The sequence below is a fragment of the Ceratotherium simum genome, chromosome 6, assembly GCF_057802395.1.
Source record: "Ceratotherium simum simum isolate JZ-2026a chromosome 6, ASM5780239v1, whole genome shotgun sequence".
NCBI lineage: Eukaryota > Metazoa > Chordata > Mammalia > Perissodactyla > Rhinocerotidae > Ceratotherium > Ceratotherium simum.
In genome coordinates this window covers 19,820,062-19,836,074 of record NC_141905.1, presented here as the reverse complement: position 1 = coordinate 19,836,074, position 16,013 = coordinate 19,820,062, and the positions used below count along the sequence as shown (strand labels likewise).

The 16,013-nt window shown below is 39.4% G+C and overlaps 1 protein-coding gene across 1 annotated transcript in view; it reads left to right on the top strand.

The window, feature by feature from the left end:
- Positions 1-16,013, top strand: part of DISC1 (DISC1 scaffold protein) — a 345,468-nt gene that overhangs the window by 50,123 nt on the left and 279,332 nt on the right. The window contains exon 3 of the mRNA XM_014788932.2: positions 48-117. Within this exon, the coding sequence (XP_014644418.2) occupies positions 48-117 (70 nt within the window). The remainder of the gene's footprint in view (positions 1-47; positions 118-16,013) is intronic.

Genomic DNA, 16,013 nt, shown 5'->3' with positions numbered 1-16,013 from the left:
TGCTATTGTAATTTGGTTTTCATTTTCTCCCCTTCAAACCAACATAGGTAAAATCCTTAAGATTAAAGCTTCAGAAACTTCAAGAGAAAGCAGTTGAGGATGATGATTATGATAAAGGTGAGTTTTAATTTGTTTATTGATTATTTTCTCTTTTTTCCCACAACGTCCTATTTCTCTTTCCCTCCTTACTCAAATCTATCTTCTACACCCCAAATGAATTGTGCAATCTGCTCTCTGATCATCTCCACTCAGTAATAGTTGACTATTTTACAGCACTGTTATTTTGTGGATTTCAAAGCACTTTATGAGCATTAATCCTGTGGGTTATAAGTATGACTTTATTGATTGTCCAGGAACACTTGGAGTACTTGCATAATTAAAGTCTGTTAACTCACCATCTGCCTGCCCAAGGTGTGATATATCTATAATTTATTCATTCATCAAAAAATATTTGTTGAACACCTATTATGTGCTAGGCTATGTGGCAGGATTGAGAAAGTAAGGTAGACACAGTATCTGACCTTGTGATGCCTGTAACTATAAGACCTCACGGAGATTTTTGACTTTATTCTCTCTGGAACCAGAGATAGGAAATGAGATGAGTCCGAGAGATGCCAGCCTGTGCCAAAGGGGTCAAATGTATCAAATCCCCATGAAAACCACCCAAAATATCCAAGCTAGAAAGGAGAAGTAACGACACAAGACCAGAAGATAGAGGAGTTGGTCAGAAACCAGAAAAAATAGTTAAGATGAGGCACTAAAATAGGAGTTGGACCAGAAACGGATAAGGGCTGATATGGTGGCTGATTGGACACAAGGTAGAGTGTGTCAAAGCAATGATTTCTGGAATGGGTGGCCCGTGAAGAATCTTAAGGACTTTGAATGCTGATTATAAGATTTCACACCCATTTCTGCTGGATGCGGGGAAGAGAAAGGGCTTCCAGGTTCCTCAAGACACTTATGAACTTGATAGATACTCCTGGTGATAACCAAGTTTAGCACAATCAGAATTGGTCTGGAAATACAATATAGATTTAAGGATTCTTCTGGAAGCTGGTTAGCCTTGAGGCTTGAGTCTTCAAGCTTACTGACCCATATTCTGGTATTCCCAATTAATACGTCACAGACCATTGCAATTGGGGCACTACAGGAACAGGGTGAGTGATTTCCAAAAGTAGGTTGCAAATCATAATCTAAAAAATACCCAGAACTGATGCTGTCTAGTGTTCTCATTAAATATACCACTGAGATTGGGTTTAGAAAGTGACAGGAGAGTGGGACGAAGGAGAAGAATTTGGGAATGGAGGTGGAACTCTTTGGACTCTCCCATTCCTCTTTCTACAGGCTGTCTTGATTTCATAATGATGCTAGGTGGAGGATGAGGTATGTGAGAGAGGAGGCAAGTCTGAGGCGAGGGAAGGTACTGTCCTTAATCCTGGGTACAGCTGCAGACAGAGAGCAAATGAGCTATTCCTGGACCAGGATGTGCCCACTGACTTTTGCCTCTAAAAGATAATTAAACCTAGTTTTGAAGCTCTGCACTATTGCACAAATTTATTTTCTTTACCATGGGCTGAGTCTTTGTCCCTTTACCTTTGACAACACATCTCTGCTATAACACACAAAGCTTATGACATAAGTGGAAACCAGGCCCTCTTTTTCCTATCAAGATCTGGGGTACTTTCTGAACTTGGTTTTCTCAATGGGCTCCATTTAACGAAGGCCTTCCTTCTTTAGTCTTTTCTCCAAATATCTCTGAAACGCCTAAGGGAACAAGGTTGGATAGGATATACCTCATCAGGGAAGCTAAAAGAATAAAGGCACCTCTATTTAGTGTTTCTGTTTCTTTTCTTGTTTGTATGTCATTGTCTACTGAATCAGAAGTTTTGGGGGTAGGCCCAGTGTTTTGTGTTTTCACAAGCCTTCCAGGTAATTAGAATGTGTGACGATGTTTGAGAAAACACTGTTGCAGGGCTTTATACCACAGAGAACCAGGCCATGGCGCAGCAGCCAGCTGAGTCCTGGAGGTGGGCCACGTCCCTGCTGATCCACCAGGAGTTTTTGGAATGGACAAGCACCCTGGTAGCCACTTAACACACCAAGTCACATACCACTCTCATTCTATTTAAACTCCCTAAACCTGGAAACCTAGTTCAGTGTTGAGAGGTAAGTGTTCTTATGAAATGTGCAAAGTGCATGGCACATGGTAGGTAAGCACTTAATCAATGTTTCACGAGTGAACGAATAAATGACTTGCTGTGAGAATACATAGGGGCCATGGATGGCAAGCTAGAGTGAAGGCAAGGAGAAATCACTCTTTCCACCTCAAAATGGGATTACTCCTCAGCTCTTCTGCAGTCTACAGCATGGGGTGGGTGAGGGGGAAGATTTTTGTGTAGAAATTGGCTTATTATGTAAAAAATACTATTGAGTATCCATTGTATATAACAGTGCTTCTCAAATTAATGCATATCTGAATCACCTAGGTAATGTGTTAAATGCACATTCTGATCAAGTAGTTCTGGGGTGGGGCTGGAGACTCTCCATTCCTAATGAGGTCCCACATGATGCTCATGTTGCTGTCCTGAGAACTACACTTTGAGTGGTGATGGGATGCAAGGAAGTAAACAAAGTAAAAGACTGAGAGCTGTCACGCCCTGACTGCTGACAGCATTGAGTGCTGTCCTCAAAATTTTCATCTCAGGGAATTTATGGCCCAGGAGGGGAGATAGCAGTAATGGTAATCAAGTTATACATAATATGTCTCTTAAAATATGGACAAAGAGAATTCTAAAAGAGGAGAAATTACTTCTGCTAGAGGTTGGGGTGTGTGAAGGATCAAAGCCTGATGGAGGAGGTGGTGATTTAGATGGGCCTTAAAGAGTTAGTAGGATGCATCTGGAAGGGCATTTTAGAGAAGGCAAAGAGGTGGGAAAGCCACTTTTACTACTAGCCACCATCCAAAAGTTTGGTCGTCTTGAAAGGACATTTGAAACTGGCTACTGTCTACAGTGGACCACTGGGCCCAGTGTGCGGACTAGCACATAGTAAGTGATCAAGAAATTCTCGAGAGTGATGTCAGCATCATGGCAGAGTGAGTTGTTTCCTTTGTCTCTCTCCTCTAAGTTACAATTAAATAGACCTTCATTAACCAGCAAAGGATTCCCTGCATAGCACAGCAGAATGTCTGAGAGATCCACATAGCTGTGCATCTGAAGGTGGGTGAACTGGATCCCTGGGAGGCAGTGGAACTAGGTGAGCACATCCCTACCCCTCCCCAGCAGCAGCGAGCCGGGTCGCGGATCCTCACACAGCAGCCGGCGCAACTGTAAGAGGAGGCAGGGGCAGCCTGGCCCACATGAATGCGGTCAGAGTTGTAGTTGGGCCCGTGGGAGTGCCCACTGTGCTGCAGTGGCCCTGCTGGTGGGAACGTTCTACACTGAGTGGTAACAGCTCAGCTCCTGCGAAGGCTCCTGCCCACTGAGCACAGCACAGGGGAGAAGGTGCCCTGCCTGCTCAGAAGGTGCACTGCCTGCGGAGCACAGCAGCCTGCAGGACCCACTGAGTGATGGCTCAGCCCCTGCCTGGGTGCCCCTTCCACCTAGTACAGCAGCTTAGCTGGTCCCCTGCCAAAGGCAGTGGCCCTGCCCATGCGAGAGCCACCTGTCCACTCAGCACAGAGGCCCTGCCCATGTGAGCACAACCTGCAGAGCAGCTGCGGCCAGCCTGTGCAAATGCAGAGCAGTCCTACCTCCACAACTTGTAGCAGGTGACATGGGATCAGAAAACACAGCTCCTGCTGTGGTGGCAGGTGGAATCTGCAACCTGATACTACCACTATGTGCTGGCAAAGGAACAATTCATCAAATACCATGAAGAACTACAGTAACACTTCAGAGCAGAAGGAAAGTGACAAGTCTCCAGAAACCAATCCTGAACTCACAGAAATTTACAATCTAAATGACAGAGAATTCAAAGTAGTTGTCATAAAGAAACTCAGTGAATTACAAGAAAGTTCAGAAACATGGGTCAATGAGCTCAGGAATAAAATTAATAAGCAGAAGGAATACTTCACTAAAGACATTGAAACTCTAAAAAAAACCCAAACATAAATTCTGGATATGAAGAACACAATTAATGAGATAAAAAATAATCTAGAAACCATAAAAAATAGAGCTGATATTATGGAGGACAGAATTAGTGAATTAGAAGACAGAAATATAGAAATGCTTCAGATAGAGAGGGAGAGAGAACTAAGATTTAAAAAAAAATGAAGAAATTCTTTGAGAAATATCTGACTCAATTAGGAAAAGCAACATAAGGAAGATAGGTATTCCAGAGGGAGAAGAATGGGAGAAAGGAGCAGAGAGCTTGTTCAAAGAAATAATAGCTGAGAAATTCCCAAACCTGGGGAAAGAACCAGAATTACAAGTACATGAAGCCAGTAGAACTCCCAATTAATACAAAACTTCTAATCAATACAAAAAGACTTTCTCCAAGGCATATAATAGTAAAACTGGCAAAAGTTAGATAAAGAAAAAATATTAAGGGCAGCAAGGCAGAAGAAAATAACCTACAAAGGAACCCCTATCAGGCTTTCAGCAGATTTCTTAGCAGAAACCTTACCAGAAGAGAATGGAATAATATATTCAAAATACTGAAAGACAAAAACTTTCAGCCAAGAATACTCTATCCAGTGAAATTATCCTTCAGATACAGTGGAGAAATAAAAGCTTTCCCAGATAAACAAAAGCTGAGGAAGTTCATTGCCACTAGAACTCCCTTACAAGAAATGATGAAGGAAGTCCTCCTACCTGTAACAAAAAGGCAAAGGTTTATAAAGCTTTGAGCAAGGAGATAAATAGACAGAAAAAATCAGAAAATTGCAGCTCTCTAACAGAACAGGTTAACAAACAATTATACCATAAAAGATAAAGGGAAGGACAGCATCAAAAATAATTATAAACACTTCAGTTTAGTCATAAACTCACAACACAAAAAATAATAGTTTGTGATAACAATAACTTAAAAGGGAAAGAGGTATGTGATGGAACCTGCTTAGGCTAATGGAGATAAGAGGCTATCAGAAAAGGGACTATCTCGTTTATGAGATCTTTTATACAAATCTCATGGTAACCACTAAACAAAAAATCAGAGCAGAGCCACAAATCATAAATAAAGAGAAAACTGAGAAAACCATCACAGAAAAGCACCAACCTGAAATGGAAGTCAGAAATACAAGAGAAAAGAAACAATGGAAATATAGAACAACTGGAAAACAAGAGATAAAATGGCAGTACTGAGCCCTCATATATCAATAATCACTCTAAATATAAATAGATTGAATTCTCCAATCAAAAGACACAGAGTGGCTGGATGGATTAAAAAACAAGACCAATAATATGCTGCCTCTAGGAAACACATCTCAGCTCTAAAGACAAACATAGGTATGTATAGAACATTCCATCCAAAAACAGCAGAATACACATTCTTCTCAACTGCACATGGAACATTCTCAAACATAGACCATATGTTGGGAAACAAGGCAAGCCTCAATAAATTGAAGAAGATTGAAATCGTATCAAGCATCTTTTCCAACGACAATGCTATGAAACTAGAAATAAACTACAAGAAAAAAACTGGGAAAGGCACAAATATGTGGAGATTAAACAACATGCTACTGAACAACCATTGGATCAATGAAGAAATCAAGGAGAAATCAAAAAATACCTGGAGACAAATGAAAACACAACATACCAACTCTTATGGGATGCAGCAAAAGTGGTGCTAAGAGGGAAACTTATAGCAATATAGGCCTACCTCAACAAACAAGAAAAATCTCAAATAAATAATCTTAAACTACTCCTAACAGAACTGGAAAAAGAAGAACAAACAAAGCCCAAAGTCAACAGAAGGAAGGAAATCATAAAAATTAGAGCAGAAACAAATGAAATAGAGACTAAAAAATCAATAGAAAGAATCAATGAAACTAAGAGCTGGTTCTTTGAGAAGATAAACAAAACCCTTAGCCAGACTCACTAAGAAAAGAAGAGAGAAGGTGCAAATAAATAAAATTAAAAATGAAAGAGGATAAATTACACTGGATACCTCAGAAATATAAAGGATTATAAGAGAACACTATGGAAAACTATATGCCAACAATTGAATAACCTAGAAGAAATGGATAAATTCTAGACTCATACAACCTCCCAAAACTGAATCAAGAAGAAACAGAGAATCTGAATAGACCAATCACAAGTAAAGAGATTGAAACAGCAATCAAAAACCTCCCCCAAAACAAAAATCCAGGACCAAATGTCTTTTCTAGAGAATTCTACCAAACGTTCAAAGAAGATTTAATACCTATCCTTCTCAAACTATTCCAAAAATTGAAGAAGGTGGAATGCTTCCTAACTCATTCTATGAGGCCAACATTACCCTGATACCAAAACCAGACAAGGACAACACAAAGAAGGAAAATTACAGGCCAATATCGCTGATGAACATAGATGCAAAAATCCTCAACAAAATATTGGCAAATCAAATACGGCAATACATTAAAAGGATCACACACCATGACCGAGTGGGATTTGTACCAGGAATGCAGGGATGGTTCAACATCCACAGATCAATCAATGTGATACACTACATTAACAAAATGAGGAAGGAAAATCACATGATCATCTCAATAGATGCAGAGAAAGCATTTGACAAGATCCACCATCCATTTATGATAAAAACCCTCAATAAAATGGGCATAGAAGGAAAGTACCTCAACATAATAAAGGCCATATATGACAAACCCACAGCCGACATCATACTCAATGGGGAAAAACTGAAAGCCATCCCTCTGAGAACAGGAACAAGAAAAAGGTGCCCACTCTTGCCACTGTTATTCAATATAGTACTGTAGGTTTTGGCCAGAGTGATTAGGCAAGAAAAAGAAATAAAAAGGATCCAAATTGGAAAGGAAGAAATGAAACTCTCACTGTTTGCAGATGACATTATTCTATATATAGAAAACACTAAGCACCTACCAGAAAACTATTAGAAATAATCAAAACTAGAGCAAAGTTGCAGGATACAAAATCAACCCTCAAAAATCAGTGGCATTTCTATACACTAATAATGAACTAGCAGAAAGAGAAGTCAAGAATACAATCCCATTTACAATCACAACAAAAAGAATAAAATATCTAGGAATAAATTTAACCAAGGAGGTGAAAGACCTATACACTGAAAACTATAAGACATTATTGAAGGAAATCAAAGAAGATGCAAAGAAATGGAAAGATAGTCCATGCTTATAGATAGTAAGAAAAAGCATAGTTGAAATGTCCATATTACCTAAAGCAATCAACAGATTCAATGCAATCCCAATCAGAATCCCAAGGACATTCTTCACAGAAATAGAGCAAAGAATCCTAAAATGCATATGGGGCGACAAAAGACCCCGAATAGCCAAAGCAATCCTGAGAAAAAAGAACAAAGTTGGAGGCATCACAATCTCTGACTTCAAAATATACTACAAAGCTATAGTAATCAAAACAGCATGGTACTGGCACAAAAACGGACACACAGATCAATGGAACAGAATCGAGAGCCCAGAAATAAACCCACACATCTATGGACACCTAATCTTCGACAAAGGAGCCAAGAACATACAATGGAGAAAGGGAAATCTCTTCAATAAATGGTGTTGGGAATACCGGACAGCCACGTGCAAAAGAATGAAAGTAAACCATTATCTTATACCATACACAAAAATTAACTCAAAATGGATTAAAGCCTTGAATATAAGACCTTAAACCATAAAACTCCTAGAAGAAAATAAAAGCAGTACACTCTTTGACATCAGTCTTAGCAGCATCTTTTTGAATACCATGTCTACTCAGGCATGGAAAACAAAAGAAAAAAATAAACAAATGGGACTACATCAGACTAAAAAGTTTCTTCAAGGCAAAGGAAACCATGAACAAAATGAAAAGACAACTGGCCGACTGGGAGAAAATATTTGCAAATCATATGTCCAACAAGGGGTTAATTTCCAAAATATATAAAGAACTCATACAACTCAACAACAAACAAACAACCTGATCAAAAAATAGGCAAAGGATATGAACAGACATTTTTACAAAGAAGATATAGATGGCCAACAGGCACATGAAAAGATGTTGAACAGCGCTAATTATTAGGGAAATGCAAATCAAAACTACAATGAGATATCACCTTACACCCGTCAGAATGGCTATAATTAATGAGACAAAAAATAACAAATGTTGGAGAGGATGTGGAGAAAAGGGAACCCTCATACACTGCTGGTGGGAATGCAAACTGGTGCAGCCTCTATGGAAAACAGTATGGAGATTTCTCAAAAAATTAAAAATAGAAATACCATATGATCCAGCTATCCCACTACTGGATATTTATCCAAAGAACATGAAATCAATAATTCAAGGAGATTTATGGACTCTTATGTTCATTGCAGCATTATTCACAATAGCCAAGATGTGGAAGCAACCCAAGTGCCCTGCTATGAATGAAGAGATAAAGAAGATGTGGTATATATATATACAGTGGAATATTACTCAGCCATAAAAAAGACAAAATCATCCCATTTGCAACAACATGAATGGACCTTGAAAGTATCATGTTAAGTGAAATAAGCCAGACAGAGAAAGACAAATACCATATGATTTCACTCGTATGTGGAAGATAAAGAAACACCGGGATAAAGAGAACAGATTAGTGATTACCAGAGGGGAAGGGGGTTGGGGGGTGGGTGAAAGGGGTAAAGGAGCACATATATTTGGTGATGGATAAAAACTAGACTATTAGTGGTGAGCACTATTAGTCTATCAGAAACTGATATATAATAATGTACACCTGAAATTATACAATGTTATAAACCATTATGATCTCAATAAAATAGTTAAAAAAATAAAGAAATTCTCATAAATCGATTGCTAAGACATTAGGGAAGTTTGGGCAACACTGAGGCAGAGAATTTGTTGTAATGAGATTTGTCAAAATAGGATTTGAATTAAATTTCCTTTCTCATCTAGTTTATCCAGGGTTACTAATAAAAGTTTTAAGAATTATTGAGATTTTCTTTTTACTCAGCTTTTACGTTCTTTATGTGGACTCACTTCTTTTTCTCTGTCAGGAGCAGCTGTGCTTTGTCTCAGAGGAAGCGGTCTGCTGGAGGCCGTGAGGTTTGCCAGGAGAATCTAGAGGGTGACCTTATCTCCCTTGGTTTTTGTTGCTTTTCTCTCTTTCTTTCTAGTTTCACTCATAAAAATGACCTTGTGTTCCAGAGAAAGGAGGAATTGGCATAGAATAGAATGTTCCATGTTTTATCTCATCAAAGTGCTGGCAAATTTACCCACTGATGCCTTGTGGGAAAAACTTCTCGGGGCTCTAATTACATCTCTCCCTCACTCAGGAAGTAAAGTTAATATTTCCTTATATTCTTGCATAAAGCTGGGAGGGCTGAGGAGAAAAAGAATAATACTATTTGGTATTTACTTAGGGTCTTTCTCCAAGAGGCTTGAAATGCTTCATTGGTTTCATTGCATTATTGATTGTCCCATGTCTGTGGTCAGTTGAGGGGCAAGTATGAGACCTCACAGTCCGATGGAGGGAGAAACTGCAGCCCAGAGATGGGAGATGAGGGGTCAGGATCTGTGACATGCTGGGAAGGAGAAAAGGAGAGTGTGGGCAACAATTTTCAATATGGTTACTGTTCTAGTTGCTCCTGCATTGATTTGTGGCCTGTAAAGTCCCCCTACGTGCCCACATCCACCAGTGACCATGTCCACCACTTTACTTCTGAAGTGAAGTGAATAGAAAGACGTCCTGTGTTCACAGATGGGAACATTTAATATTGTCAAGCTGTCAGTACTACCCAAAGTGATCTACAGATTCAATTCAATCTCTATCAAAACTGCAATGCCCTATTTTGGGGAAAAGCTGATCCTCAAATTCATATGGAATTCCAGGGGGTTAGAATAGCAAAAACAATCTTGAAAAAGATGAACAAAATTGGAAGACTAAAACTTCCTGATTTCAAACCTACTGTAAAGCTACAGCAATGAAAACAGTGTGATACTGGCATACGGATAGATATATAGACCAATGGAATAGAATTGAGAGTTCATAAATACACTCATACATCTATGGCTAATTGATTTTGACAAGAGTGCAAAGTCCATTCAATGGGGGAAAGAATGGTCTCTTCAACAGATGGTGCTGGGACAACTGGATTTCCACGTCCAAAAGAATAAAGTTGGATCTCTACATCACATCATATATAAAAATTACCTCGAAATGCTTCATTGACCTAAATATAAGGGCTAAAATCAAAAAACTCGTAGGAGAAAACATTGGAATAAATCTTCATGACCTTGGGTTTGGCAATGGACTCTTAAATATGACACCAAAAGCACAAATAACAAAAGAAAAAATGATTAAATCATCCTTCATCAAAATTAAAAATTTTTGTATTTCAAAAGACATTGCCAAGAAAGTGAAATGACAATCAATAGAATGGGAGAAAATACTTGGAAATCATATATCTGATAAGGGTTTACTATCTGGAATATACAAAGAACTCCTATAATTCAATGCAAAAAGATAAACAACCCAATTAAAAAAAGGATAAAGAACTTCAATAGACATTTCTCTAAAGAAGATATATGGGTGGCCAATAAACATGACACTCAACATCATAGTCATTAGGGAACTGCAAATCAAAACCAGTATGAGATACCACTTCACACCCAGTAGGATGGCTACTATCAAAGAAATGGAAAATAAAAATTGTTGTTGAGGATGTGGAGAAATTGCAACCCTCATACATTGCTGTAGGACTTTAAAATGGTGCAGTACTATGGAAAACAGTTTGGTATTTCCTCAAGAAACTAAACATAGAATTCCCTTATGACCAAGCAATTCTACTCCTAAGTATGTTCCCAGAGAAATTGAAAGTGGGGACTCAAACAGATATTTTTATGCCAGTGTTCATTGCAGCATTATTCACATTAGCCAAAAGGTGGAAAAAACCCAAATGTCCACCAGTAGATGAATGGCTAAACAAACTGTGATATATACATATGATGGAATATTATTTAGCCACGAAAAGGAATGAAGTTCTGATACATGCTACATCATAGACAAATCTTAAAAACATTATGTTAAGTGAAATAACCCAGACACAAAAGGACAAATATTGTGTGATTCCACTTATGTGAAATACCTAGAATAGGCAAATTCAGAAACAGAACGTAGATTAGAGGTTAACAGAGGCTGGAGGGAAGGGGAAAGGGGAGTTATTGCTTAGTGGTTACACAGTTTATGTTTGAGATGATAAAAAGTTTTGGAAATGGAAAGTGGTGATGCTTGCACAACATTGTGAATATACTTAATGCCACTGAATTGTACACTTAAAAATGGTTAAAATGGCAAATTTTATGTTATATATTTTTCACCACAATTTAAAAAATTAATAATGTAATGTACCAAAACCCTTTGAACTGTACTCTTTAGATGAGTGAATTGTATGGTATGTGAATTATACTCAGTAAAGCTGTTTGAGAAAAACAATGATAACATTTATTTTGCTCATGAACCAGTGATTTGTGTAAGGCTGAGTACAACTTGTCTCTACTCCAGGCATCCACTGGGGCAGCTTGAAGGCTAGAGGTTGGAATCACCTGTGGTCTTGCTCACTCATATGTCTGGTGCTTGATACTGATTGTCTACTGATAATTGTTTGGGGCTGTGGCTTGAATGCTTACCTGTAGCCTTTCCATGTGGCTGCTTGGCTTCCTCATAGTATGGTGATGGCATCCTGAGAGAGAAAGAGGTAGACAAAAACTATCACTTACGGACTAAACGTGGAAGTCAGGCAGTGATACTACTGCTGCATTCTATTTGTTGAATGTGGTGACCCATATTCAAGGGCAGGTAATTATACTCCATCTGTTGATGGGAGGAGTGTCTAAAGAATTTGTCGACATTTTGTAAAACCAACACAGACTGCCTTCTATTCTCATATGTGTTTACATTCTTTCCACATGTAAAATATACTCAGCTGCTCTCAAGTTCCCTCAAAAGTCTCGTATATTATGGCTTGGGCTTGATGTCTAGGATCACCACATCTAATTCAGGTGCAGGTGCAAACAAGGCTCCTCAGGTGTGATTCCTTGAGCACAGCTTCTTGAGTACAGTTTCTCTCGATGATCTGAACACCTGTGTACTAAAGACACAGGCCGTCAACCCCCACAGTCCCAACATATGATGGTGGAAAGGGATAGGATAACTGTTATAGACACTTGCTCAAAAAGCAGAGAAATGGGAGTCACACAGCAGCCGCTGGTCCATAGCAATTCTGAAATCCAGCTGGACATCTGTTGTCAGTTCCTTGATTAGGGCTTAGCCCTACTGTGTGGAAAGGATTTTTCTGTGGGACTTAGCTCTGACCTATGGGCTCTTGGTTCTATACTCTGGGTCATCCTTCCTTTTCCATAAGAAGTAGCCTGAGTTTGTAGCCAAGTCCTTTTCTCAGCCTACTTTCCACCCATACAAGTTTGGGCGTTCAAATGCCTTTCTTCCTTTTGTACTTTCTCAATTCTTTTCCAATTTAGCATAATTCTTCTTAAAATATTTTGGGTTTCATATGTATTAATTTATAATCTACTCCATCAAACAAAAGCTATGTCCACAAATCTCTTCAGGATAACCCTCTTTTTCAGGCTTCCTCTATGGCTTGCAGGGGTAGGGGACAATGCTCCTAAGATTCTTAAAGTGCCGTTTGACTATTTGAAAGGGTCTATATGCACTACTTTAAATTTTTCTGAGATCTTGAAAAGGGTTTTACAGTTTATGTCCTTGGCCTCGTCTTTTGACTGTCTTTTCCTGGCAGTGTTCTGGATTTGATCTTTGCCTGGAAGCCATTTCTTAATCTTAAGTTTGTTTGTCATCTGGGGAGGCTGGGAATAAGAAATAGTTTTAATTTCAGTCCCAGCAAGTCCTGGCTCCTTTGTATGAACTGTTATTTCTTGAGCTTATTTCTCTCTTCTTAGATTATACTATAGGTAATGAGAAGAAGCCAGGTGGTCCCTTCAGTACCCCGCCTGGAAATCTCCTTAGCTTGACCACACAGCTCAATAGGCACAGTTTCTATTTTCCATATCACTTCAGGTGACAGTGTTGCCAAACTGTCAGCTGCTAAGCAAGGATCCTTTCTTCCAGCTTCCAGTGACATTTTCCTCTTTTTCCTTTAAGTCCTCATGAAGAACATCCTCAAAATCAACCACACTTCTTCTAACTGTTTCTTTAAGGCCCTTCCAACTTCCATGCACCACACAGTCCCAAATCTATTGCCACATGTTATGGGCTTTATTATGGCAGCACCCACCACCCCCTGCCTGCCTTGGCACCAAAATCTGTTCCTGTTATCTATTGCTGCTTAACAAACTACCCCCAAGCTTAGTGGCTTATCAAAATGACAACATTTATTGTGCTCAAAATCTATAGTTTGGGGAAATCTCAGCAGAGATAGCCCTTCTTTGCTCCCTTTGGCATTAGCTGGGTGGCTCGAAGAGCGACACCTGTGATCGTCTGAAGGCTCGCTCTCACGTCAGGTAGTTGATGCTGGCTGTCCACTGGGGCTCAGATGGGGCTATGGCTGGAACACCTATTTGTGGTTTTTCCATGGGGCTGCTTGTCTTCCTCACAGTGTGATAGTGAATGTACTAAGAGAGAGAGAGAGAGACAGAGAAGAGGAGAGAGAGAGAGGAAAGGAAGCTCTATCATCTTTTATGACCTTATCTAAAAAATTATGTAGTGTTAATTCCACCACATTCTGTGCCTTTGAAGCAAATCATCGAAGTTAGCCCATCTTCAAGGGGAGTGGAATTAGACCACTTTTTGATGGAAGAATGTTTTAAAATGATCACACCAGTTTATTCCATGTGGCAATTCAAGACTTTTGTGCTAACATGACTGTGCTATCATGACATGTGCTATCATGACTGGAGAAGAAAAGGGACATCCCTCCTTGGCTCCAGTATGAAAACTTTGAGGGAGGGCTTGGGTCATGTGCCAACTCCTTGGACCAATTACTGTAGCCAAAAGGGTGAGGTATTGTAATTAACCAAGCATGTTTACCTGTCTGTCTCTGTGATGAGGTGGGACATATCTGTTATGAGAAGATGGAGGAACTGGTGCCGAGCAGATAAAAATAGTAGCCAGTACACTTACTGCCTCGTGAAACATGCACACATGAAGTAATTAAGAATGATTGAGAGCAACATATGAATTTCAAAATGAGGGATGTTAAGAATATACAAGAAGATTAAAATGAAAACACTCTGTGCAGAGTTTATTCATTCAGTCAGGAAACATTTATTGAATGCCTGCTGTTTTCGAGCACTCTGCCAGACGATGGGAAGCCTCAGTGAATTAGACACATTCTTTTCCCTCCCCAAACCTCCTCTCACATGTGGCTTGAAGTTGCCTCTTGTTAGAGATTTTCCAGAGACTTTTGTCCTAATCCTCCCTAGGAAGCAAAGTAAACTTTGATTTGTCTCTGACTGTGGCAGTGTCTAGTAGGCCTTGGTGTGCTAGACTCAGGAAAGTTCAATCCATCAGCTGGTTATTATAAACATATAATATGGGGCTGACTGGCCCACGTCCTGTCGCTGAATTGTCTGATGGATGAATTCGATTGGCAGGATTAACTCTTCTATTTCTACATGAAGTGATAATTAGAAATAATTAACTCTTATTCAACCTGAGATAGTCAGTACTTAAAAACACCTTTGTGAGCTGTGAAAAATTTAACAAGTGTTTATTTACATATTTAGTTTTAATTTTCTATATATTTTTAGTTGAGGTATAATTTCCGTACAATGAGCCGTGAAGTGTTTAATAACCCCCTCCCTACCTCTGGGTGAGGACAGCTCGGCAGGCAGAGTGGAGAGCCCCCGGGCTGGGTGAGGAGACCGAGTGACGCAGTGGCAGTGCCCTTTAGTCCTGTTGTCTGTTGTTGAGCACTGGTTTGCTCCTGGATAAACTAGAAATAATAATTTATTTCTACTGTGTGGGTAGAAGGTGAAATGTGATAATGGTGTATGTGAGGTGTCTGCAAGGTGCCTGGCACACAGGTATTAAAGGATTATTTGTTCTCTTTTCTTTCTTTACCTACCCCTCACCTCCATCCCCCATCCGCAGGTACTGCATATTAGAAAACACTTAGAAAGGGTGGCTGCTGCCTCTGAATAATCTCGCTGCCAGCAGTTAGCATCAGTAGCAGGCAGAAAATAAGATCGAACGATTTGGCTTCTTATTTTGTATTTGGCAATAAGAAGCTTATTTGCACATAGTCTGATTTCTTTCAAGCTGCAAAAAAATTCAGAAATGAGGTAAAGCAATATATATTAAAACATGCAAATTATAATGAAGCATTTAAAGCTTGAGTACTCTTCACATCTTCCTATGGGAAACCATTTTTCTTCTCTGCAGTCTAAATTTCATGACCTTGAGTCTCTCCTTCTCTGCCTCAGTCTCTGTTGCATGACATTGGATGACATTGAGAAAATGAAATTGAAACGCTACTTGGGCTTTGAAAGAACTGGTTATCTTGGTGTTGAGGGTGGATGGAAAAAATAGAAAATGAAGAAAATGAGACGTAGATGGAGTGCTAAGACAAGACCAAAGAAGAATAGATTGAAAGACCTTCTGTGTTCTTGTCATTTTTCTGTGGGTCTCTGCTATTTTGTGACCTGTACCTTCATGGGCAGAGAGGGTTAAGGTGCAATTCCCAGGCAACTATTTAATCCATCCATTTAAACCGGTTATTTACAAACATGGTGTCCATTACCTCTGCATAATGGCGATGATATGGTGCCCCTCCTCCTTCGTGGGTCTCCTTACACTGAGTGATGCATCATTGGACAGCTAATTTGTTTTTATAAAGTGTCCAGGCACTTAATTAAATCTTGCATCCT